The sequence below is a fragment of the Harpia harpyja genome, chromosome 3, assembly GCF_026419915.1.
Source record: "Harpia harpyja isolate bHarHar1 chromosome 3, bHarHar1 primary haplotype, whole genome shotgun sequence".
Classification (NCBI taxonomy): Eukaryota; Metazoa; Chordata; class Aves; order Accipitriformes; family Accipitridae; genus Harpia; species Harpia harpyja.
The window spans coordinates 28290403-28317508 of record NC_068942.1 but is presented as its reverse complement, the minus strand read 5'-3'; the positions used below and the strand labels follow the sequence as shown (position 1 = coordinate 28317508).

General features: G+C 37.9%; 1 protein-coding gene across 7 annotated transcripts in view; it reads left to right on the top strand.

The window, feature by feature from the left end:
• Positions 1-27106, top strand: part of ADGRB3 (adhesion G protein-coupled receptor B3) — a 465066-nt gene that overhangs the window by 407744 nt on the left and 30216 nt on the right. For 6 of the 7 annotated variants that reach the window (XM_052781809.1, XM_052781806.1, XM_052781803.1 and 3 more), the window contains 6 exons: positions 12126-12276; positions 12808-12877; positions 17751-17817; positions 19991-20076; positions 23551-23649; positions 23979-24150. In XM_052781809.1, coding sequence (XP_052637769.1) covers positions 12126-12276; positions 12808-12877; positions 17751-17817; positions 19991-20076; positions 23551-23649; positions 23979-24150 — 645 coding nt within the window. The remainder of the gene's footprint in view (positions 1-12125; positions 12277-12807; positions 12878-17750; positions 17818-19990; positions 20077-23550; positions 23650-23978; positions 24151-27106) is intronic. The other variant, XM_052781807.1, reaches the window with a different exon arrangement.

Below are 27106 nucleotides of genomic sequence, written 5' to 3'. Positions count from 1 at the left end.
TCTCTCTACAAAACCATTTCATTCTTTGCTCCTTTAAAACACACAGGTTGTTATAGTGTTCCTCTTTAATAATCACAATTTTACTTTTTTTTATAATCGCACTAAAGAAATCATTGTGAAAGATTCCACACTGCTTTGTGATTAATATTATTTTGTCCTTACCACAAAGCTTTTATCCTGCTGGTTTAACATAGCAAATAAAGAGAACTGAATGAATGTGACATCTCACAGAATTTCCTCCTTGCTGGAAGACAATGCAAAGGCATAAGCAGCATAAGTGGTTTCACCTTCTATAAAAAAAAAAAATCTTGACATTTTGCTTTCTTGTGCAAGCAATGAATGGAAGCTAATGTCAAAATATTAAATGAGTGGTGAAGTTGACTTTTTTACCTATTGTTCTCCTTCCCATTCTTAGTTGATCTTCCATATACATCTGTGGTCACAACCTCTTCTTTTCTCTGGTTGTGGATACTGTTTCCTTTTTCTTTCAACTTCCATAAATTATCTAATTACCCATCGTGCCAGTAGCCATGGTGTACAATGACCAGAACTGGTGGTCAGACAGACATGCAAAGTATTCTGAGGAACTGTGTCCTTTGAATTCCTCAGTGTTCACATGCATCCATTGCTATACAATCTTTCTTCCATGTGAAAATTGCTGAGATTTCATTAATATCATTAGAATCCCATAATTACTCAATGTTTTCCCTCTCCTGTATTTAAAGGGACTCTCAATTTATAGCCTGATTTCTTTAGCTATGTTTTCCATAAAATAGAGCCCTCCATTAGTAATTTCTTTCTTCCAGCTGAAATTTCATCCTGCAGGTGAGGCAGCTTCTTCACCATTACATGCATCTCTACATGAAGTGAAGAAAGAAATGGATGGCCTCTGAAACAACCCATGGCTAATGCATTAAAGGCATTACAAATTAATATCATGGCCATAAGAAGAATTAATGTGATTCATGATGGTCTGGTATAATAAGTTTGCACTGACTGTGTTGTACATGAACTAGGGCACTGTCAGTTGCCCAGACTGGAGATTCTGTTCTTCACCCCTCACTCCACGTTCACTCTCGGGTACGCAGGTTGACAGGATCTGAAATAAAGATGTAAAGCAATCTCTTCTGTCTTCTACCTGCTGAAAATTTTGCTTTGCAATGCATAAGCCATCCAAGGCCCTCTCTATCTCCACTTGCTTTTCTAGTGTGCCAATGTGTTCTCTGATTCTAATACTACAGGGAAAGAGTACATATTTCTGAAAAAAAAAATTAAAAATCAGGTTTTCAATTAAATGAAACAGTAAAAACTGGTAGCCCATATGTGTACACATATGTATCCCATTAGCAACTTTCAGATGCATTTACATCAGTTTTTTTAAAAGTGCCTGTCTATGTGTGTATGTCTATACGTTATATGAACACTGCTTGAGTCAAAAGCCTCTGTTGTCCGCTCTTCATAGGCACACACACATGCGCACAATCCACTTGGGTTCAGTGTTAGGTTCCTGTACTGGGTCTGGAGTTTTTGGCTGGGATGGAGTTTGTTTCCTTCACATGAGCCCGTACGGCACTGTGGTTTGGATTTGTGACTAAAAGAGTGTTGCTAATGCTGATGGTTTAGCTATTGCTGACCTTCTCTGTTTCTCAGCTGCCCCACCAGTGAGGAGGCTGGAGGTGGGCAAGAATTTGGGAGGGGACACAGCTGGGACAGCTGACCCCAAGTGACCAAAGGGAAATGCCATACCATATGACAACATGCTCAGCAATACAACTGGGGGTGGTCTTTCCAAGGTAGCTGTTGCTTGGAGACTGGCTGGGCAACAGTCTGCTGGTGGGAGGTGGTGAGCGATTGCCTTTGCATCACTCGGTGCAGTTTTATTTTTCCTTCACTTATTAAACTGTCTTTATCTCGATCCACAAGTTTTTCTCACTTTTGCTCTTCCGATTCTCTCCCCCATCTTGCTGGGGGGAGTGAGCAAGCGATTAGGTGGGTGCTTAGCTGCTGGCTGAGGTCAGACCACATTTGCTCAAACCCACCACATGTTTTACTGGATAAGAGAACAAAGCCAAAATGTTCTACATGGGTCTGTAGGTGGGCATGACCCCAAGCATTGGCATGAAGTTATCCATACTCTGGAAGCATTAGCATGAAGTTATCCATACTCTGGAAGCATTAGCATGCCTCCTGGCACAATTTTGTCCCACACTAACTAGCATTATCCCAGTCAATGCCCTGAGTTCGGGAGAGTTGGAATTGGCAAGGGACCAGTGACAGCAGGATGTTTGGATGTGGCCACCTTATTTTGGAGTACAAAGACATTAACTAATATAGACACGTGCTGTATCATTCCAGCTGGCCGCAGGATGAGTGAATGCTTTCTAACCCATTTTGTTTGCAAGTACAAATAGATGTAGCCGTAATGTATCTTTAAAAAATTTACTGTATCAGTTATTTTTGAAAAACAAACTGAAGTTATGTGGCATGAGAAGACTTTGGATGGCCACAGTAATGTAGATACTATCTCCCTTTCCTGGATTATTTCTATTTTGGACTTAAACTACTTTGCTCAAAAGGGACCGTTTCTCATTGTCTCCATACTGCTAATCCTAAAAGACACTGTCCTTTGAGGAAAACTGGGCACGCTTGAAACTGAGGGTGCTCTTAGGGGCAAAATCATCCTTTTCCTATTATCATTATTCTTATATAAAAACTTTTAAGTCCTATATATATACAACTGTGATTAAAAAATAAACATAAAAAGAATAAGGGTAGGCGAAATATGGTAATGCAACAGCATTGCAAAGCTATTGCTTCAATGGTTTCAGTCAATAGTGTAAATAGATGGAACTCTTAGAGTTATGCAGAGAAGGAATATTTGCTGACACCAATATCCCAGACAAGAAGATGGACTGCTTTCATATGGCAGGATTATAATCATCACAGTCAGACTAAGTGAAAGGCAACTGCAGGCTTTGTTGTTGAATTTCTCATTCTAGTCATCATTTTGATTGCTGTGGAAACTCCCTACAATTACAGCAATTTTATTGTTAGTAAATGAGATCAAAATTTAAAATAGAGCAAACAGATGATCTGATTTAAGAGTAGAGATACTTAAGTGACAATCACATGTTCCTAAAAGAAAAAATTCGTTGACAAGTTTTTACTCATCTAGCGTTGAGGGGCAATGCAAGGCATTATTTTCTATCTACCCAAAGAGGGCTTTTCCTGGTAATTTTTCCATCAGGACATCAGCCTGCACTGGCTGCACTTGGATCCTCCTATAGGAATTTGAAGTCTCACATATCAGGCTCCACTGCCTTGACCATATCAGTATGCGTTCTGCTACCCTCTTATGTTATGCCATCTCTTCAAGGAAGCTCCTTCAATTCCTTGCCTTTGTCAGGGCCCGGACATCTCCTCCTCTTTTTCTCAGAACCCCATAGGGAGCTCTGGCTCAACTGTGCTCTGAACTACTCTGTTCTTTAGCTGCAGTCTTTGCTGACTCATGTGTAACCCTTGTGCTTAGCTCAGCCACCCCTTCACCATCAATCCTGGCTCATTGCCCCTAGCTACTCACGCAGCCCCCACAGTGAACTTTTAAATAAATTAAAGTTAGGAAGACTAAGGACCTTTGGAATACTCTCGCATGGGTTGCTCATCACTCTAATTGACTGCTGACTCTTGTATCCTTCATTCCTCTCCAAACAGGTATAGCCATTAGTATGCTAATGCAACCAAATATTTCTACTTGCAACAACCCAAAGAGAGATCTAAAAATCTAGGCATCTTTATGTAATAAGTTGAAATGAACATACAGCACATTGTTGTATGTTATAGCTAAACAGCTTTTGCTTCATTGTTAATGCAGTTGTCTCATTATTATGTCTCTTCAAACCTGCCTAGAGCATTTGTCTTCATTTAAGGGAGCACATTGCACATTCCATATTTTAACATAAAACCAATATGGAATTTTCATAGTCTAAAAACAGTTCTTGAAAAACAACTGTCCTGAAAACCAAAGCACAATAACATCAGTGAAGCCTGTTTATTATTTATCCATAATCTCCACCTTAATTTACATAGTTCCCAAGTAAATAGAATTGTTTCTGACAGCCCAGTGGAACCACTCTGACAGCCAGCGTGCATTCTCTTTTTTCCTATGAGTCACAGCCAGTTACAGAGACTTTTCAGGCCAAATTGCAGTTTCATCGATATCAATCCAGTCCCTTATGTTCACACTGCACCCTCGGTTCTGCTTTTATAGTACTGCTACCCTCAGCGATGAGCAAGAACATAAGAACTTCAATTCTTCAGTGGTTTTCAGAGACCAGGTTGATTTTGCTTGCCCATCAATTAAAAAAACCTAAATCTATATTTTATCCACAAATCTATATTTTATCCAACTTTATACAAGAATCCTTCAGACTTGGTAATGCAAAACCTCACAAAGCTATTTTTATAGAGTAATTTTTCAGGAGAGCATCACCTTCAATTTAATTTTTTAATTGTCATTCCTCAATAGCTCAGTAATGAAGAAGTTGGTTTTTACTTGAACTAAGTGTGATCACTTTACACTCAAAAGGGTTGATTTTTCGAAAAAAAATGACCAAATACAAGAAAGAGAACTAGGAAAGGGTGTTCTCTGGCACAGTGAAACATCACTACTACAACACAGTGATAGGGATTTGAGGTTAATTAGTCAGGAAGAAGTTGAAAAAACTTGGATTTAAATTGATTTTATGCTTCAGAGTTGTAAAGGGCTTCTTATTTTCTTTCAAGTCTTCCTGAAAACTTGCTGTTCTGAGCTTCATAAACTTCACAACACATTCATGTGAGGACATCATAGTTAAAATACTTAGTTATTTTGTCCTGACAGAGTTGACATTTACCTTGTTTAAAGTGTTTAACATCAAAGCTAACAGAATAAATTTGTGATGTGAAGTAGGCCATATTCACTTACCAGAAAAATATTCATCCAATACTTTGTAAACATTTAAAACACTTAGGATAAGAAGCAAGATCACAAGCCTCTGTTCATGCGCCTCTCATCCCTTATTCTATAGCTGTAATGCCCAATATAAAGCCCACTTATATTAATGGGAGTCTTTCCACTGACTTTTGAATTAATCCTGTACCCAATTAGAGGATCGTATTCCTTCATTTCCTGACTGCCCAGAAAAATATACAAGTTGACAGCACAAAGGCAAAAAGGGAAGAGCTTCCCTTGCCCAGTTTTGTAATCGAAGAAATTAAATTGGCTCTGAATAACCTGTTCTATGATATTGCTTGTGCTGAGCTCATTTGCTTGAATATAACCTAGCAATAACAATCCAAACCAAGAGGAAGACTAAAATGAGTATGAGCGTAAGGAAACTGTATGAGAACTGTCTTCCAACTGGCTTTCAATTTACAGTAGGCATGCCACCAAGAAAGCAATTCGTAGTTAACACATTACGAACTTGCACATTGCACCGACAAGCTCCAGAGAATGCTGTAAACAACACGGAATGAAATTTACTGTCTCATGCATTAGTAATAGCTGAGCATATTATGAATTATCCAGCTGGACTTCTTGCGTCTATCCCAACCAGTAACCAAAATGAGCCACAAATATTTCTACAGCCCCAAGGTGAACTAGCACATGGCTTGCATCCGTAACAGCTGAGCCCTCCAGAGCAGGAGGACAGTTGTGTGCAAGGCGATCGTCAGGCAGGGTTCCTGGCCCAGGATCTCCTTCAATCTGGGCCTGGGCCTGGGCTGGAAGAACATTTTTTGGCCCAGGTCAAAACTGTGCCAAGGAATTCACTAAGAGTGTAGCAGCATGGATCGCATGCCAGTGCATAAAGGATGCCTTTACTCTTACTAGTGTAGACAGATTCTGCCATACGACAGAGCAAGGAAGGTTTGCAAATGCAGCAAGTAACTTCCACGAATTCTTTTCTATCCCCAAAATAGAAGACTATCCCTTCACATCTAGTTAACAGAATGATTTTATACTATGTACGTTATAAGGTCTGGAGAAGAATAATGGCTAGCAGAGGAATTAGTTTGGATAAGAAACATCAGCCCTTTATAGAAATAACTGTGGGATGCTAAAGTACAACTGTACAGTATCAAATTTAAATGCAGAGGCTGTTGATATGAGTGATAGAGGTGACAACTACTAAAGGAGAACTTTCAAGGAAAAGAACTACAAAGGGCAGAAGCTAACAAGAAGGCTCTGTACACTTTTTGTGGATCAGATATGAACATCACCTCTATTACTGGACTCTGCACCCTGGGAAAAAACAGGACACATTCTGACTGATCTCCTTCATAAGTAAGTGTCAATAAAGATTGTGAATGCTTTACTCACAGGGAGGTAATTTTCAGAAATACCTTGGAGGTAAACACTGGAAAAAGAGGAGCAGGAATTGGATCTGTCAGTAAAGCATCTAGAGAAACTTTACGTGAAAATTAGAAGACAAATATTTCAAGTGTGTCTGGAAAGTGCAAATGTGGAGAAAACTTACAGTTTAATGTATAATTTTTCTTTTAGTCACACTCACAGCATTGCACTAGGATCACTGGGGTCATATTGTCAGATAAAAAGACAGACTCCAGAAGAGAAGACAAGATATGACAGACAAACAAACCTTAAATCAAAATAGCTGAACAAATTATACTGCGCTCTGAGACTGGGCACATGTAGTGGCCCCAAAGTTTGGCAACTGTTGTGAAAATTTGCACGTGATACAAAAAAAAAAAAAAAATCAAAACTTGATACTGAAAATATCTTCCTGCGGCATTGTCGTGCTGTTGATGATATAGAAGTCCTTTGTGAGACTGTAGTCGTCAGCTAAACCAAAGGAACTGCAGAAACAGCTGGGTCATTTCCAGCCAGCTTATATGCTATTTATCAGAACTTAGAAAGGCATCTTGCTTGTTGTGGGCAAACAAAAATTATTGACTAGAAGAATGAAAAATTGAGTGTCCTTAGTTATGGCTCATTATTTTTGTGGGGCAGATCACATAACTACTCAAAACCCACTGCTGTTGCACTAAAAAATTAGCTTGGTCTGAAAATCCAAGTAGAGGTTACCATTCACATTGGCTTGTGCCGCATACAGAATCCTGCAGTACAGTAATTAACTGCATATCTCTTCACATAAATGCTCGTGAAGGCAAATGCTAATTATTTGGGGTTATCATGTCAGATAGCAGAACACAATGTAACGAAGTTAAACCACTTGAGCCTTCAGCTTTTAAGGACACCAGAGAAGATTTTTAGATCTAAAAGGTTGTCTGTGAGCTAATTAAAGTAAATAGTTTCATAGCTGTTGCATTAAAATATGAGTAACATTGTTTTAGAACAATTCCTTCCACTATTTTCAATATGGGTGCCAGATTTCCTGGATTCTTTGCTTGAACAAGTGGTATTAGCAGTACTGAAGCCTGGCAAAAGAAAAGAATATGGGATTTTTTAAATGAGATAGTACCTTCAAAGCTTTATGGTGCCAGTAATATTAATGATCCTGGAAGAGAAACCTGAAAGTCTACAGCTATGATTTCTCAGGCGTTTAAGATCCTAACAGTTTCAAATATGTTTGCAACTGAAGAGACAGCCTTCCTTGCCATATTTTTTTGTCATTGAAAAATCTGTCCTCCTTCCAGAAAAACACTCCTGAGATGCAAGCCCTTACTTCTTTGTTCCACAGCCTCGAAAGTCCCTCTACTATTTCATGACAGTTTACTCTAGAAATTACTATTTAATCTAGAATTCAATATTGTCTGACCTATATACTGTATCCCTGTATTCTGACAGTGTCTGCCATTCCTGAGACAAAGGTACGGTATTGTGCAAATCAGTTCAAAGATAAATGACATTAAAAACCAAATAAAGAATAATAAGCATTATTTTCCTTTATGAATTTATATATTTAATTTATATTTTTAATTTAAAGAAGGAAAGATAAGCTTTTATAGTTGAGAACTTGAGAGTCACAAAAAGCCAATAAAATACACCAGTTTTGACCTAGAATTATATTTCTGATCTTTGCTACATCCTTCGCATTGTCTTTGCTTTGTTTGTTCTTTGTTTCTTTTATTATTGTGGTCTTTAACTGCTCTTTCTTTGTCTATATGGCACATGGTCAGAACTTTATAAGAATAAAATTAGCACCCATTTAGTTTATCTTCTTAGGTTTATCTCCTCAGAGCTAAGTCAAGGGCAAGATTTTTTTTAATCTCCAAGAAATTTTATCATTTAAATGATTTTCTACGAGTTTTCATTTCTACTTCATGACATAATCCAGCTGAGTGGATTTTAGCCATATTCATTTTGATATCACCAATGCAGATTTCATTTTTCATGTTCATTTTCCAGTAGCTTTGATTCTTATACTATTTATCAGAACCCAGAGACAGGCAACTAGTTTGCTGAAGGAAAAAGAACCTGTTTCAGGGCAAGAAGACAAATCAGGTGTCCTTACTTAACCCTCTTTGTCTTTGTGGGGAAGATCTGTTCACACTGCTATTAAAAAACCCACTGTTCTATTTTAAAAAAAAAAAAAAAAAAAAAACACCAACAACCAGATGCTCCAAAAATAATGATAAATTATTATCTTGAGGTTACATTTATGACCTACTTTTTGTAGGTCATAAAACCAGATAAATGTTTTCTCTATTATTCATCATTATTACATTAAAAATATTAATTGCTAGAATAAGTAGCTTTGAATTTCCACTGTTTTTTACATTTCTCAGCTGTGCTTCAGTACCCTCATTCGGAGTGGGTGTCTTACAAGAATGAAAGCAGGAAATAATTTGATACCTGATGTGAGCTCTTGCTTTCAAAGGTGTATGGTTTATTAAAAAGGGATGAATGGTCTTACTTAGATATTCAAGGTAGCTAAACACTTGAGGCTCCATTAAAGCTCATAAAATTGTGCATTCTGAGGACAGAAAAGCTCCCTTCCCCCACTTGTAATTAGAATTAAATATAGGGAGCTGAGAACAACAGCAATGGGAGGAAGAGGAGGTTAAAGTAACAGAGTTGACTTAATTTCAGGAGCTTGAAGAAATAGTGAATAAATTAGGCTGTTAAAATTCATTTTGTTGCAAGTTGACAGGTGCTCAGCACAGGTAATGAATGCAGTGAGTTTTAATAAACTAGAATTAGAAACAAATAAGAAACATCTCCTCCTAAAGCAGTGGGGAAGACGTATACCGCTATCTCTTGGCGCCGACAGGTTGACACGCTGCGGCTCTCCGTGAGTCATGGGCCACAAGGTTTTAGTGATGCTGCTGCTTGTGCAGCGAGGTGAGGGGAGGTGGTGGTCCCTTGGCAAGGGAGAAGAAGAGAAGGAGAAGGAGAGACTGGGAGTAGTCCATGACCTGGTGAGAAAGAAGAGAATACTAATAAAGTACTTGCTAAAATTATGGCTCCCTGGCTAGAGATACTCAATGCCACATTTAATAACAGCCTTTGGTGAAAACGAGTTTTTGTTCCTATTTGGAAATAGGCTTCCCAGATAAAGCACTTTCCCAGACAGAACAGCATTGTTTGTTTATTTGTTTATCAAAGGGGAAGAATACAGAAGTACATAAAAGCCAGATTTCCAGGAGGGTATTGGTCAACCGTGCTGAGCCCATGGCTATACCTGGGAGACGGGTGTTTCGTTTGCCAGGATTGCTTCTCTGGCTGGGGAAGGAGGGAAGGTGAATTCACTTCAAGCACTGCCTGCTCAGAATTCTGTCATCTCGATCCCCCAGTGGTTGTTAGGTGACGTTTTGAGGCTGATTTGCATCTTTCTGATGGTATGTGATGCAAATACGCCGTTATATCAGTGATACAGACTTACTGTCGCTGTTCATTAAAGACCCCTGTCTGCCATTCAGAAGGGTTAGTTATAATCAGCAGTCATATATTCCAGCTAGAGCAGAGATCGCTTCTAATAAAACTTGCTTCTGTCTTCTCATTTTGTGATCAACATGATCATTAACATTTTCATCACAGTTCTTTCTTCCACAACAACCATGTCCACATTTGTCTCAGATTATCATCATCTATCTTTCTTTCAGTACAGGGGATAGATTATGAACTAAATCCTACAGTCTGTACTCAGTCAGCCATAAGGGTTAGCAATGTTTTCACCAAAAAGATCAGGATTTGTTTGTATTTGCATTATTTATAAGGGAAATAGTATATTCACTTTTTTTTCAAGGTAATACTGTGTTTTATCAATGCAGTTTCTCCCTAAAAGACTCTGTACTATTCCTCAAAAGTCATTTTATTGTCAAATTCTCTTTCCAACAAAACATGCTAGCTTTTACAAAAACATTGATAGGAAAGCAAATTAAAGTTGTATAGTGGGACTTCATAACATGTGAGCCAGCTAGTAAAAGAAAGGACATTTCTGTATTTTCTATTTATTGTGTGTTTCACTGCATAGCTTTCATTTTTAAATATTTATTTTTCATATACAGGAAATACTGCTATCAGTCAGGCTTTAACAGGATAGATTTTATGAATCCACATACTTTATGGACATCTAAACATAAGAATTAATGTCAACATCTAGGATGGAATGACTAGTGCATTTTCAGGATCTGCTGGTTTTTTCCAGCTTACATTCTTCACGTTTTAAAAACAAACAGTAGTTCTCTTGCATATAATTATATAGAACCCCTTTCCCCCAGATTTACATAGACAATTTGACCCAGGATTAGAAAACAAGGTGTTTGTCACATCTGTAAATTCATAGCAGGAATTCATTAAGTTTTGACTCTTCAAGTGCATATCTTTTTGAAAGTTCAGAGGCTGATATCAGCTAATGCTAATATCAGCTGATATCAGCTATCAGCTATGTGTTTGAGATAACTATTGGAGTCAACCAACACAACTGATTTCAGATAAGAATCTGGGAGAATTAACACAACAGAAAATTAAAAAAAAAAAGACCTGAAAGTAATTAGGAATATAAAATGAACTAAAAAACATGCGTGATGTCATATATATCTTATCCTTCCCTAATTTTTGTAGCTGCCAGCCTCAATTAAAAAATATATGCAAGCATCTACATATAATTAGCAACTTGCATATTTTCTCCCTAAATAGTTTGCTGAACTGGGATTTTTAGTAAAAAAAATTGACTAGCCTTTTATGACATGTGTGTAAGATAGCTATTAGATGTGTACGCTGCATAAAGAAATAATCACAAAAATAATATCTACATTTCTCCACTATGATCTTGCATTGTTAATATTGGGTGTGTGAAATATTTTTTTTTTTAACCTTGATATAGTTTTGACACTTCAAATTGTGATAAGGATAAATTGTGATAAGGACCTTCTCAACATTACTGGTGTGGTTTTGGTTCTGGGGTACAATGCACACTGCATTTTATAGCCTGTTTTGAGCAACACAGTGGAGGGTAGATCATCATTTATGCCAAGAAGCTCATTTATACAAGCTACAATGTCAAGTTTAATTAAGGGCTACAGTGACAAAAGAAAGCCTATTGCATGTGCTCAAAATACTTTTCAAATGACAAATGGCTGATACCCAGAAAAACAGTATCCAGGGTAATTGTTAAGGTTATGATACTTAAACCTGACTATAAAGATCTCAGGCAGTATATTCCAGTGGTTAATGTTCTGTAAGAATTAAACAAAAAATCAAATAAATCAAACTTAATCTATTGCCTAAAATTCAGATCTTTCTGCATGGAGGGAAAGAAAATAAAACTGGCAATTAGGAGCATTTGTATCCCCACGTTTTCTTTATTCAGCTCTGTGAGATTCTATAATCAGTAACTTTGTAACTTGCTTACCACAATGGCTTTATGATGATGCCTGGTCAAAGTAAATGTGTAGAGAAAAATCTGGTGGCACGATTCATTTTGTGTTCTTTGTCCCTGCTTAGCACACTTGGTGTTCGGGAAAACAGTCAAAACCTCTTCTGCCTAATCCCCATCAACATCTCTCTTTCTTTCTCTCTCTCTTTGTGGCCACCACATCATAAACGGGGAGTTGATGCTAAGGATAAAGGTCAAGATGATAGAATATGACAACTCTTTGAATTGAAAAGAGAAATGAGTGTCCCTAAGTATTCAGCATGAGCTTCTCTTTGCTCCCTGCAGGGCATCTGCACCACAACCACCGCATTTTTACACTTCTTCTTCTTAGCTTCATTCTGTTGGGTTTTGACAGAAGCGTGGCAGTCATATATGGCTGTTACTGGAAAAATTAGGACACGGCTCATAAGGAAACGTTTCCTGTGCCTTGGATGGGGTAAGTCCGTAAAATTAATTTCCTCAGGACCAATGGAATGAAACGTTTAATGCAGTGACAATGTCAAGAATATCATCATTTTCTTCAGTAAACCTGAAAGATAGTAGACAGCACATTACTAAAAAGAAAACTAGGTTAGGAGCCCTTCCACTTTACCTCAAGCTCAAGCTATGCTGGTGTATATTTTAGCATTCTTTTATAAATATGTTTTAACAAAATTTTAGAAGTTTTTCAGCAAAGTACTGTAATATCAAGTAATCAAAATAAAACAAGAAAAAACATTCACTGCATATTCATGAAGCCTCTTCCTAGTTCACTTTAAGACCTGTCAAATGTACCAGTAATTTAGTTACATCAAAGTGGTACACCGTGGGCAGAAAACAGTGTCCTCCCTGCCGCTGCTTCAGAAAAACAAATCCTGCAATATCACTGTGCTTCATTAAAGGAGCCTGCCCCATCATTTTTTGTCCAGACAGAACAGCAATATTTTGCTCAGCATCTAACGGTTATCACTGCTTTGGTTTTTTCCAGGTTTACCAGCGTTAGTGGTTGCAATATCAATAGGCTTTACCAAGACAAAAGGATATGGAACAGCCCACTAGTAAGTCACTCTGAAATGATAAATTATATTTTTAATTAACAAGACTGTCATACCCATCAGGAATTCCATAGCATAGTCTAAAGGCTCTACAGGTACCCATTCACACTTGGAACTGCCCTAAGCGTCACTGAGTGGCCCACAAAAGAACAAAGAGAAACCATATGCCAGTCTTGTACTGAGCTCAGCAGAGCACCAGGGATCCTAGATTTCTTGTGAGGTTTTGAAGTCGCAAGCCTTTTAGCAACACCGAGGGTTAAGTCCACTCTAGACACCTAACATTTATATACACTTACCAAGGTGAAGGTCAAATGTTATGGCCAGCCTCTAAACATGTCTAAAACTCTACTGGCAAGAGTCTTTTTGGCACCCAGGTTTCTGCCCACCGAGCCCGTACCTCGGCTTTAATGCCCCTGAGCTGCTGGGAGCCAAAGGCCCGCAGAAATCTCAAAATAGCTCTCCCGTCCATCCCCTCTCTCCTGGAGTGCCTGATCCAGCCCATTCCCTGGACTGTGCTGTACTTGAGAGACAGCGGCGAGGAGGTCTGTGTACTTCATTTACATTTTATTAATGCAGTTCCTGTTTAGCCACCTGGCTGGTTCCAGAACGCATTTAGCAGGCTGGGAAATTCACTCGTCAGCGAGGCTGCCCTTCGGTTGTCTCCTGCTGAAGAAGGAGCTTGGGCCGAGCCTCCCTCCTGCCAGCAGAACGCTCCAACCACCAAGACGTTATGTACGAGAGAGCACATTTCCTTCGGTCGTCCTGTTTGGAGCTCTCCTCACGTCGCCTAAGAAATTAAGTATGCATCTGGACAGAAAGAGAGGAAATATGACTCTACAGCCTGGTAATGAGGGCATTCATCAGAGATGAGGATGAGTTAGGTCAAGTCCTCGCTTCAATGAATATTTAATTATTCTCCTTAGCATCATCACTGAGTGAGATCAGGATTCCCCCTCCCTGCCCTGTGTCTCCCACCCTCTTGGCACACGGCGGGGGAGGCTTCAAGTCCTCGCTCCTGCTCTGCGTGGGTAAGGATTCAAAACCAAATCTCTGCCTGAATACCGGCTCTAACCACTGAGCTCTTTAGTTTTAAACTGTGACAACATGCGTCTTGCATTTTATTAATGAGGAATGGCTTACCTGACTGAAGTGCTTAACTGTGGGACAGCACTTAGAGCTGGCAATCATTAGTGAACCAACGGGCTTAGCCACCTTGTGGGTGTTAAATTAAGAACCTGCCCCTCTGATGTTTTTTTCCAGCTAATATGTGCTCATCTTGCTGGCTTTTTTGTTATTTAGTCCTTGAAGGAGGACTGGAGAACCATTTAGGCTGTGAGGATTACGAATCACAAGTTTACAATGTCCAGACCCCATTGGGGATGTAGCCCTGTCCCTTGCAGGATCAATTCCACTGCATTTACTCTAGTGATACTATTCACGTGTGACTACTTGCTTTAGTTAGTGTTGCTTCCTGCTTCCCTCCTGGGCTGAATGCATTTTTAAAAGAGGATATACTGAAATATTCAGACAAAGCAACAAATCATTCATTAAGTGTAACCTGGAAAGTAAAAAAGAGCAAGTCTCTGTCCATGTAACAGCTCCTCTCCCAGGATCCAAATTCAGCTGACATGGTACCATGGGACAAAAGCACAAAAGAAGGTGTACAAGGGACAAACAGAACCATAATGCAGCTTTCTCATCTCACTTGCAAATACATTTTCTTGGCATTTGACATCAGAATAATATAAGGAAAACAGAGAATACAGGGAGTGGAAATTCCTCCTCCATCACCAGCTGACGTGCTGTCCCACTCTAGAAGCCAGCAAAGAATTGTGTCCCATAACAACTGTTGGGCGATGTAAAAGCAGAGCTCCCGTTCTGCTCCTCCTCCCATAACTAAAGCACTTGTGTAAGTTTGTTAACTGCTTACACTGTATTTGGCCTGTTTGGCTGCAATCAGTTACACATGCTGCCATCAGAAATGTATCCTGTTGCAAACTATTCCTGGTCTGTAAGATGCTGTTTTTCAAAACGATGGTTCCAAATGGAGAAAATTAAGAGTAAAAATGAAGGAATTGATTCCAGTCCCATAGTCCCACGCATGAAGAGATTGACCAAAAGGCCCAAGGATCTTTGAAACAGATCTTGGCTTCATAACGTGTTTGACTGATGGGAGTGGCTTGAATTGTTCACACTTGAACCAATTCTGTGATCAACAGTCTCTGATTTCTATCTTTTTCTTTCAGCCCTAATTACTAGACAGTTATATTACTGTACATTTAAAACTACTTCACACAGACACTTGCACTGATATAGATACAGAAGCTGAAGGGATCTCCTAAAAATAATAAAACCCACAGTGACAAGCTTTTAGATATTTCAGGATATCTGAAAAATATTTGTGTGTCTGAAAGCTTGATTGCTTTTTCCAACTCTTTCTGTGTGTCTAATAAATATTGTTGCTGCCTCTCTTCAGATGATCAGAGCTATGAAAGCACCACTACCACAAGTTATAGTTAATAAACCTGCGTGACCCACTCATGTTTACATACAGTGCTGTATATTAATGAGCAGTGCAGATAACTTCCAGGAATTCGTTATATCAGCAAAAATTAAAAGTCAGTCATAGTCATGTTCTCCTAAGAGAAGAAACCATTCTCCTGGAGAGCATCAAACAGCTCACAAAATGTAGAGGACACAGGAGCAAGTCTACAGATACTTCATCACTCAGCAGAATTTTATGACCATGTAACATGGTCCCATAAAGCCACCAGTGGATGCTCTTAATACTAATCAATTTATATGGCTTTCTGCTACATGGAGATCAGGAAGAAAGAAGACAGAATAGGAGAACAAAATAAAAACAACTATAAATCATAGAAAAAAGCTATCAGAGCAAAGAAAAAGAAGCAAAGAAGGAAAAATAGTAAAAAAATGACAGCAATTGCCTTACGGTATAAGGCGGCACCTTAGAATCTGTCTTCAGAAAGATTTCAACAGAAAACGATTGGGGGAAAGTGCATTTCAGCTTCATCAACTGGCAGATGTTGAATACATTGCAATGATCACATCACACATTGTTGAAAATCCAGATTGTTGAAAATTCAGATTGTGTAAAGAAAAGAAGACAACCTCTACATTTTTATCCAACTCTGCCTCTAAATGGAAGTCACTCTTTTGAACAGCCTTTTTATTTGAGGGCATGGGAAAGGGAGGGAACAATTCTCCCTTGGTCTTAATGATTTTTGTGGTAGAAACTGTTTTCTTTTTATATTAAAAAAAATCCTGTTGACCCCTTTTTTCAGCACAGGTAACTGAAATTATGTTTCAAATACAATACATCAACAATTTTTATGAACTGATGTTTCTATCTCCCAATAAACATGAAAATTTTAAGTACATGTCTTTCAGTTATGCAGCAGTCAAAAAGCAGTTTAAAAGCTCATACCAGTAGGGAAATGCACTGTGAATACATTCCCCCCTCTCAGAAGCCCATGTTCTCAGTCTCTCACAATAAATAACCTAGCTTTTGGAAAAAATAGCAAGAAAAATTGCAGAACAGTTTGAAAGCATTTTTCTTTGACATTACAAAAAAAAAATTGAACATAATTGTTGTGGTTGTTTTTTGAGGTAGGAGGTAGAATAGCCTGACAAGTGTTACCTTTTTAACAGTGAAGCAGATATGAACTATTTGCATCAATTTATCATTCCAGAATTTAGCACAGTGATGCAGTTGGGTTGATGTGGCAGATTTCACATGGCTTCATTGCAGTGGGAAACACTTTTATTCTTTGCAGTTCGAATTCCAGCCGTAACAGACCGTTAATATTATGATGTGCTTGCATTTAATTTACTTGGTTTTCAAAAGTACAAAAACAGGACTGGAAAATAAAAGAAGATATGTATTATTCTGATGTGAATGTTTGTGGATGTGAGATCCAAGTAAATTATTTGAACGCATATACTTGAGTTTTCTTATATGTAGGTGTGATCATGCATTCAAATAAACATGCAGTTCTTTGAATGTGTAATCACTGGGAAAATAGCACAGCTGCATTTACTTCAGTGTGTGAAGCTCCTGATCTTTTGCAGATATGGAAGGCTTTACATCATGTTGTATCAAATATTTAGAATTTGATTCTGCAAGTGCTCTGTGTTTGGAAATCTGATGGTTTTTCAGTGAAAGCCCCGATGCAATATGACAGACCCTGCAAGATTAGTAGCTCACCAGAAAATACAGTTTTCAGATGCTTTAAATACATTAAATTAATTAAATTTAAATACATTTAAATTGTTTGCAAAATATTCCAGAGAATACAGAACAGTTAGATCATATATGATTTTTCTTTAATGGGAATATTGTCTGTAAGACCTAGTTCTAATAGCAATTACTAAATGACATAAGAGAAGATATGTAGAAACCATTTTTTCTGAAGTTCTACATTACAGGTACTTGAACTTTCATTGCTTTAAGTGTAGAACTGTCAGGCATTGTAAGCTGGAAATATTTCTAGATACCTACCAGGCAAGTCCTCTTCAGTTAACTCATCATCCATGGCTAGAGGAGATTCAACAAAGATTTACAAACTTATTTTCTATTGTGCTCTTAATACATTTTAGGCATTTCAGTATATGTATAGTTCACAGTAAAACTTTTGAAACATTAACAATTGGTAATGGAAATAACTTTCAACTCCCTACATCATTACATCAACAAAAAGAAGTAATTTGTTTTTGCATGTGCATATGAATCTTTATATGTAGGATTGAACATACACCAGAAGAATCTCATGCTGTAGTAATTATTAATGCTTTCTTGGCAATGCATTATACTTATTTTTAATTTGTGTTAGTTCTTCTCTAATGTTCTTTCCAGCTGTTGGCTGTCTCTTGAAGGAGGGCTACTTTATGCTTTCGTTGGACCTGCAGCTGCTGTTGTCTTGGTAAACATTAAGATATTTTCCAGTATTTTCATATAAAATGACGAAATGTGCTATTTAAATTATAAAAGCTTAGCTATACAGTAGCATTACATTTTGCTGTGAATACTGAGCTCAGTATTGTTTAACATACCTTCAGTATTTTGAATGCATGATTCATTTAATTGTGTCACTTCTTTATACCAGTTATCTCTCCGTGTCTACACAGTAAGCTGTGAAGGAATAATGTCCTGATTAGTGGCACAGAAAACTTGTTACAGGCATCACTGAGTTATTATCAGTAGCATCTACACACTTGTCACTGCCTTGTGAAGTTCAGTGACAGTCTTGATAGAGTGCTGCTTGGCAGTGTATCACCGTGCCAGCAAAAGCAACAGGAGGAGTGGAACCAGCCAGCAAGTTCTCCATGGCTACTGCTTTTGAAGGCAAAGGAAAAAATCATCATAGCCGGGAAATGTTACTTGTTTGTGTATAAATCTTCCACATCTCTGGAAACGCATTTAGGTGTAGGATTCACTTTGCCTAATTGTAGACATCTGCAATGTAGATTTCTGCATCTAGGCTAGTTATCCCAGCCACATTTCATTGTCAGTGGAGAAGAATACACACTTTTAGGGCTCAAAGCATCAGAAGTATTTCAGGTGTCTACTTCAGGGTAAGATGAATTGCACACTACATGTGCCATCGGCTATCAGTCATCTGCTCTGCAGTCTGTATGGATTTTTTACAATATTTTGTTTAGCATTTTTCCCTTACAGATTTTGAATCCAATTCTTCTTTCCACTCCACCAATTTTATACTAGGATAGCTCTATCAACACCGGTTATTTCTGATTTTCCATTGCAAAGGGAATCGGTCTTAGTAGTCATCAAAGATATTGCCGTTTAGCTACATAGATTTTCCTGAAATGGATGTTTACTACTGCCATAGAGTTTGTCTCATCATTGCCTGGAGTCAAGCCAGGATCCTTCTGTACAACTCGCAGTCCCTGTCATGATGGAGGAGCCAAGGCTGTTTACAAAAAGCCAGTCATAATTTTCACATGGAACTGTATGTTCTCTGTGTAATTGGCAAGCTTTGTTCAGAAATATTTGAAGTTCACAGTTGCAGTTTGCCCTACCATTAGCTAGTAGCTATGGAAGGAGCTGTTCCGTGCAGCCACTTAAGCCTAAGTGTTCAAAGCAAAAGAATTATATAACATCAGCTGAAAAACGTAAATGCTGAAAATAAAGTGATAATAAGAAAAGCTGGAAAAGAGTTGGCAGGACAGACTGGCAACAATTAGGTATTTTGGCACAGGTCTTGAAAAATCTGTTTGAAAGGAAAAAAGGATTACCCTTTTCTAATAATAATTTTTAAAAAAGGAACATTTATTTAATAGATTCTTTACAGGGCCATGCAGAGACAGGTTCATAGAGTTCGGTTCAATAATACAAATGGATAATAACAGTCATTAAGTTGCCCATTAAATGCCATTAGTACGTCCAGTGAGTGCCAAAGTCTGACTGCTGAAACACGTGAATTTTTTTGTAGGTTAGGTCTTCAACCCATGTATGTGAACATATCACCATTTACTTTAATGGACCTAACCAGACTTACCCCAGGCGCTCATCTGGCCCGCAAAAAAAAAGGAAACTGCAGTCAAACAAGGCTCAAGACTGGCATTTTGGTGAATGATGTAGACAGTGACTAATGTGCAGGAGGGTACGGAAAACCGCGGGCTGGTTCTGCATAAGTGGGAACACCCCAGGGGCCGTAAATGCTCAAAAAGGACCACGGTTACGGTCATCGTGTGCTCCGACCAGCTCTTCCCTGTGCGCACAACTCAAATGCGGTGGTTTTCCCAGAATAGGAGATAGCGTTGCAATTCAAACAGAGGAAATATTAAAGCTATAGTAGTCAAAATTCTGGCCAGCAGAGACGTACACATCTAACTTGATACCAGGCATAATTAAAGATTCAAAAATCAGCCTGTTGCAGTGTGCGTATGTGTTACCCGTTTGAGAATACGGCCTTTTGGTGGGCTCAGGGACGGTGTTACACAGTTTCTGAAGGAATACCCAGAAATGCACCAGAAGGCATTTTGCAGGCCTGTAAGAGCCCTTTTCTGAAGTAACAGGAGAAAACATTTTCTTTCAGGCACTGAAAGATCTACTGTTTGTTTTCTGTTTGACAGGTCAACATGGTGATTGGCATATTGGTATTTAATAAACTTGTTTCCAGAGATGGAATCCTAGATAAAAAGCTCAAACACAGAGCGGGGTAAGCAACAATTGGGTTATTTTAAAGCATATTAAAATTGTATCACCAATTTTCAATTACAGATATTCACCAAAAATGCTTTTGATTGTGCTTTGAACTTTTATATCAGTGTAACAGTGTGTCTAACAGATTCCATTCATCTCAAAAGCTGCCATTGCATTATCCTGAGGGAATGCAACTAAACAAACTAAACATAATAAAACACAAGTACAACAGTATTAAGTTAATAAGAATGAGGATTAAACGAATCTGAGTGGAGGTTTCACAAGATTGTCACACATGTAAAGTTGTTGCAGATAGGAAAAGTTTTATGAACTGTGTGTAGTGAAGGAACCGATTATTTTTGTCTAGCTGTCAAATTTAATTACTATGGTGGAAAACGTTACGTATTTGTGTAAACTGTTATAAAATATATTTTACAGCAATATATCCCTTACTGAGGTCAATGTTATTCTGCCATTCTGACTATGTGAAGAATTTGCCTTCAACCTTACATCTGTACCTACATAGGTGTATGTTCTAAATTAGTGTAACAGAATTTCAAAGTAAAAAACATGTTTTAAAAGGTAAATGAAAAGTCTGTGTTATTGATTATTTACTTGCATTTACATTTAAATTCTGTTTGTTATCATGAGAAGAAAGGATTATGACAGTGGTGGTACCAGAAACTGTTTTTCAGTGGATGACAATGACTTGAAGTACTGCAGCAGCAAACCTAGATACATTCCATATTGGAGAAAAATATTTCACAAGTGCATCATCACCTTCTTAATGCTTCTGAAAGTATATTTAAACTTTGAGTAACTGGTTTTTACAGCTACATGTTCTAGTATTGTCTTTTGGGCCAGCTTGTAGTTACCACCAATATCTGCATTTCTAGCAATGATAAGCAATGGTATCTTCATTTTACTGTATATTACTGTTATGGGTAAATTCATTACAGCTTCACTTTGAATTATTATACCATTTCCCTAACAGTGGCATTCCTAATAAGTTCAATTCATTGGTTAGATGAGCAAATTTATGATAAATACTTCAGCTGGTGTGACTTGCATTTAGTATTAATTCAATTAAATCTTTCTGGTTTTCAGCTCTTTCACCATCGTTCTGACAAATATGTACCAAAAGCTTTCATTTTGTTCCTTCTCTTTTCCTCCTTTTCCATTAGAAAGTATTAATTTCTTAACCTTACTTTTGTCTACATTGCTCCATAAACATTCTTAGCTGTGTAATAACACTGATGAAATCTAGAATATTATAAAACTACCCAAATTATTTCAAGATTAGTAATAACTTAGTAATTACTAATTCAAATTCACATCTGCTCTAATTGCAGTGATTTAAGGAGTTGGGGCAGCCACAGGTTTGGCTTTGTACATTTTCTGAGGATATCCAAGCTTAGATTTAACTGCATCTTTTTTTTTTTTTTTTCAGCTACTCAATTGTAGGCTATAAAAATCTATTTGCTTATAGTATACTTTCCTGATGAAACAAATAACTTGCTTTCTAACAGTGCGCAACGTAGTAAAGAGGTATTTTATTTTAAAATAAATGGATAAAGAACTAGAAATTATTCTGTCAGGAACAATCCAGCTATTCTGGGAAAGCATGTAGATACCCTAATGAGAAACCTTAACTTTTGGGATAGTATGAGATGGTGGCTTGGCAACAGCATTCCTTCATACTACTTGGCAGATGATGGGTCATGAGTCATTCTCTGGGGCACAGAAATTGGTGCAGCATTTGACCTCCGGTAGAAAGGGGATTGTCACTCATTTCTCAAGTATCTTTTGCCAGCCACGCTCAGGAAGGCAACTTCATTCTTTCTGGCAAACATTGGACTTACTTATACCTGTCAAAAATTCAGTCAAAAGTTCAGCTGTAGAAATCATTTATGCAGGATTTAAAGCAGTGAATGGGACAAAATATACTAACTCCATATGCTTTTTACCACCTTAATAAGCATATGGAGAACCAAAAAGTGGAAAAAAAATAAAAGGATATGTTGTCCTGATGGATCTCAATCATTTTCCTGGCATAAGGGGTAGCATACATATATGCCCAGCCAGAAAGATTATATTTGGTTTACATGCACATCAAGTTCTATTATCATTTGCAAGATCCAGAACAGATCTATAGAGGTAAAGAGAATAATCCAGCCTGATAACATTGAAGTATTGCCAAGCAAAGACGCAAAGTATTTTCCCAAGCTTAGTTTAAGCTTACCCAAGGCATTTTTCTAGTTCATTCATTACTGTAGATCTTTAATTGGTGTAAACTGATGTGGATTCACTGAGTTCTTTTCACATCCCACAATCACCTTATACAAGGCCATGGTTCTCCCTGTTTTCTTATGGAAAAACCTGCATTTTTATGGAAAACATACTGCACTTTTTTTATGGAAAGCCATCATTCGGTTTATCAAAATGGAAACCACTGGAGTTCAATGTTGTTTGGGGCAGTATGTTAAAAATCTTGTGAATGCTGGGTTTGGCAACAAAAAAGAGTTCCATTGGTTGAAATAACTGGGAAAAAAATGAAGTGTTACCTATCTATCTTCACCATGTTGACCACTTTCCAGCTGGGAATAGGTAAAGCACCCTTCCTGTCGCATCTCAGTCAGCTATGGTTATTCCTAGTTCTGATAGCAGAAAGGGAAGGAATAGCAAAAGTCTTCAGTCGACTCAGGAAGCTGAATGCATGCTGTATGTAAAAGAAAATTTAAATTCCAGGTTTTGCCCTTTAACTCTTCTGACAGGTGCCGAGGTACAATGGTCCATACAAAATGCTTTCAGCTTAATGCTTGTGTACTGTGTTTTATTAAAATGCAAAACAGGTCACCCTTTTTTTAGTACCAACTGATATTTATTTCATCAGATCCCATACATTTCAAGCCCTGTATTCAGACCTTCGTATAGCATGAATAAAATCACTCCAGATGTTAGTGGGCCATTCAGATCACTCGTACAAATCTGACTATACAGTACGCCCATACTGATTTGATGCTTGAATACATTTTGCAGGTTTCTTTCCCTATTAATGCTCTGTAATTGTACATACTGCATACTCCTCCTTTAAGTGTCCTATACTCTTTCTCAAGCAAGTTTGGATACAAGAGTCTTTTAACAGGTCTGAATAGAGGGATTTCACTTTGTGTGTCTATCCTAGCACGTGCTTATGTTTACTTCAGTGTACTGAGCAGTTTTGATCACTGGACATTTGGGGCCTTTTTTAGCTTAAATGGAAGAAACAGAGTCTGCATGAAATGAAGCCCCATAGCATTAACATTTAAAGCTAACAATAATGTAAGGTACGAAGTACAGTTTTGCAACAACATCATAGAGCATTCATCCTGAATAAGTCTACTTACTTTTTCTGCATGACGTCATATTTAAAAGCTAAATTTCAGTAGCAACGTTTTTTGGTGACAATTCAATATTTTGTTCTTTTTGTGGGTGTTCTGTTTGTTTGCAGTCAGATGAGTGAGCCTCATAGCGGTTTGACGCTCAAATGTGCCAAGTGTGGAGTAGTTTCAACAACAGCTTTGTCAGCCACCACCGCCAGTAATGCCATGTTAGTCCTGATCATTTACATCTTCTTGTTACAAATCTTATACAGTGCATGTGAGACAATAGTTTGATGATGACAACTGTGTTTGCTAACACTGCATAGAGTGCTGAGCATGTTTAAATACTTTTTAACAAAAAAAAAAAGCAACTGTGTTTATTAACTGAATACAGGATATTCTTTAGAACATAAAGTACGACACTGTTACATTCTTGTCTGTGATTTTCAAGTTAACTTCATAAAGTGCCATCCTTAAATATGCTTTATTTTAATAGTGAGCTTTTCATCATTTTTTACAATATTACAATGCTGCTTTTCTCTTTTTTTTTCAATAGGGCATCCCTTTGGAGTTCCTGTGTGGTGTTGCCACTTCTTGCTCTGACTTGGATGTCTGCAGTTCTGGCCATGACAGACAAAAGATCAATATTATTTCAGATACTTTTTGCAGTATTTGATTCATTACAAGGCTTTGTTATTGTCATGGTCCATTGTATTCTCCGAAGGGAGGTGAGGAATGGCTTCCCAGTTTTCTAAAGGGCTGTGCTCCTGTTAATCTCTCAACTGCTCTTTAATGTTATATACAGCTTGCTCTGCAGAAATATATTTCATAGAAAGAGAAAACTATTTGATGGTGAGATGCAGAGGAAGAAGTAAAAGAGAGAGGGGGAGGATCAGTTAATTCAGGTACAGAATGTCAGTTTCAGTATAAAAGTGTACCCACTTAATTAGAGGCGGCTTTTAATCAATCCCAAGTTCAGTTTATTTTTAAGTGTTAGACTTTCCCAATATGGTGAGTATAGGGAAATGCTAACACGAATGCCGTTTTCCTGAAGACCAAAAGCTATAGGTTTTTACAGTCTCTAAAACTGATTCAAACACAAAATAATTTCTGCTTATACTGTCCCTGAAAGAGGACGCAAGGAGAGGAGGTGTTATGTTGGTGAAGATCTACCCTTTCAGTTCTACAAACTCGGGTACATACTTAAGGTAACGCACTTAAGTTATGGGGACAGTGAGGATGAAGACAGATGAATGCTTTGAGAACAGCGAGGAAAAGCCAGGACCCCAGCCTGCCCTTCACAGCTCAGTGCCACCCACCGCAGAATTCATCACCGCCGAAATCTGATGTCAAACCTACCACACAAGTGCTCCTCCATCTGGCTCTGGTGACAGCTTCTCTAACCTATCTAACCTGCTAACTAACCCTACGTTTTTATTGAGATTGGTTTGAGAGCAGTAGCGCAACACCTTTGCTGGCAGATCTCTGGGAGTGGGAGCATCTATCAAAAATGAGCAGGCAGAGCCAGACTGGAGAGCAGTAACCTGGTCCACCGGCATACCTACAAGTTAGCCATTTATCAGCTTCAGGATATTTATCACACCAATAAACCAAATTACACTGACTAGCACGGTTCTTTGTGATTGGCAAGAGTTATTCAAAAGCACTTCAGGACTAAAAAAACAGGGAGATGTTTCAAGAAAGATTTATTGTCAACACTGAGTGAGGAATCTCACACAGTGGTTTCCCTTTCCACCGTTCACACCCTTTAAACATTGAAACTCACTATATTCATGAAAAAGAATTATGAGTAACATAATTTATTTCGGTCTTTCACTAGTGTACCACTTTGCATGAACTTTATATCACTGTCCTACACAGTATGCATACGTGATTATCTTATCAAAGAATTAAGTTTTCAATTTTTAAGGAAAAAACTTATCAATATCTTGCAGAAATTAGCACCTTCCATTGTGCTGACTCCATCCCACTTCTTTATTCAAGCTGTTTGAGGCTATGAACTCTTGTTTTTCTTAGTTTATCAGCTTTCATAGTGGAAGGGGCTTACCTCCTTTAGTACCTTTTCTTTTTTCTTCTTTTTTCTTTTTTTGTTTTTTCCAGGCTAAAAAGATGTGCAGAATAAGAGATAATACTCAAGACAAATCTATTTTATGTAGCACTGTCCTGCTATCCCCTTATTTTCTACAGCATTTTCTTTCCCCATATGATTTACCTCTGTGAAAGAGGATATTTTCATCTGTAGAACTGAAAGCCATCATTTCACATATACTTATAGTAAAACGGTGAGACACTGCAACTATTTTCAGTAGAAAGAATGGCCATTCCATACTGGTTTTCCTGTCCTTGAAATTTGTATTTCTGTTGGGATATATTAATTAGCCTGGAAAGGGCATACCACCTCCCACTTACGGTCCTGAGGAACCATTTTTATTTTAAAATATATATCTTTATCTCAAGGTTGCAGATGAAACCTTCAAAAACAAAGCTGTATAAAGAGCATTATCTTTCGTAGAATCATAGAATATCTCAAGTTGGAAGATACCCATAAGGATCATCAAGTCCAACCCCCTGCTCCTCACAGGACTACCTAAAGTTAACCATATGCCTAAGAGCGTCATCCAGACGCTCCTTGAACTCTGACAGCCTTGGTGCCGTGACCGCTTCCCTGGGGAGCCTGCTCCAGTGACCGACCACCCTCTCAGTGAAGAGCCTTTTCCTAATGTCCAGTCTGAACTTCCCCGATGCAGATTCAAACCTTTTCCTCATGTCCTAATTCCATTTTCTCCTGTCCTTTGTGAGGATGCAGAGAGGTTGCAGCACATACCTGGTTATCCGTCATTGATTTCGTCAAAAACCAGACCAAAACCCATGAGAAATTCTAAAAGTAACATAGCATGGCACTGTATAAAATTTAAAAAATTCAGACATTAAAGCCTGCCTCAGTGCAGTAATGCAGGAGTTTATTAGAAAAAAATATTTTGGCTGCTTAAGATGAAATTGAATGGGCATCTTCCTACAATGCCCCAAGGCTTGAATTCAAGACAGGTTCCCTACTCTAATGACAGCTATTTGCTGCAAATGATTCATTCCCAAGGAATGCTTCAATATTGCTGAACATCTCATGGAATCATTCTTGTCTGACCCTACTCACAGGTAGGACTGTGGTGATAGAGGCAGACTTAGTCTTTTCTATAAGTAAACTCAGTTTTCAAATTTGTAGGGTACCTTGACTTGAACCACTTTTAACTCACTGGTTCTAGTGCAAACAATACGCAAAAATATCTGCTTATAAAGATGTTTATACAGGAAGTTAGAATCTTAATTGTTTCTGTTTAGGCAATCAGCTAGTTACCATTTATTTTATTTGCGGCTCTTTTAGCAAATCACATACACATAGCTCACCTAACTGCAAAGAATCGTTACTTCCTTTAACTACTTAGAGTTGTTCCTGCAAGCCAGTTTTGGCAGTTACACCTCCTAGTCCTAACACTGAAATTCTAGAAGAAAGGCATTTGATAAAACAGCTAATCAATCTATCTACATGGTATTTTAAAAAATGACCTCATAACAAGATTTCCCAATGAGGTCAAAAAAGCACCTAGATTTGATAAGGTCATCCCTTATCAAAAAGGGGAAGGAGGTTTTTTTTTTTCTTCAGTCATG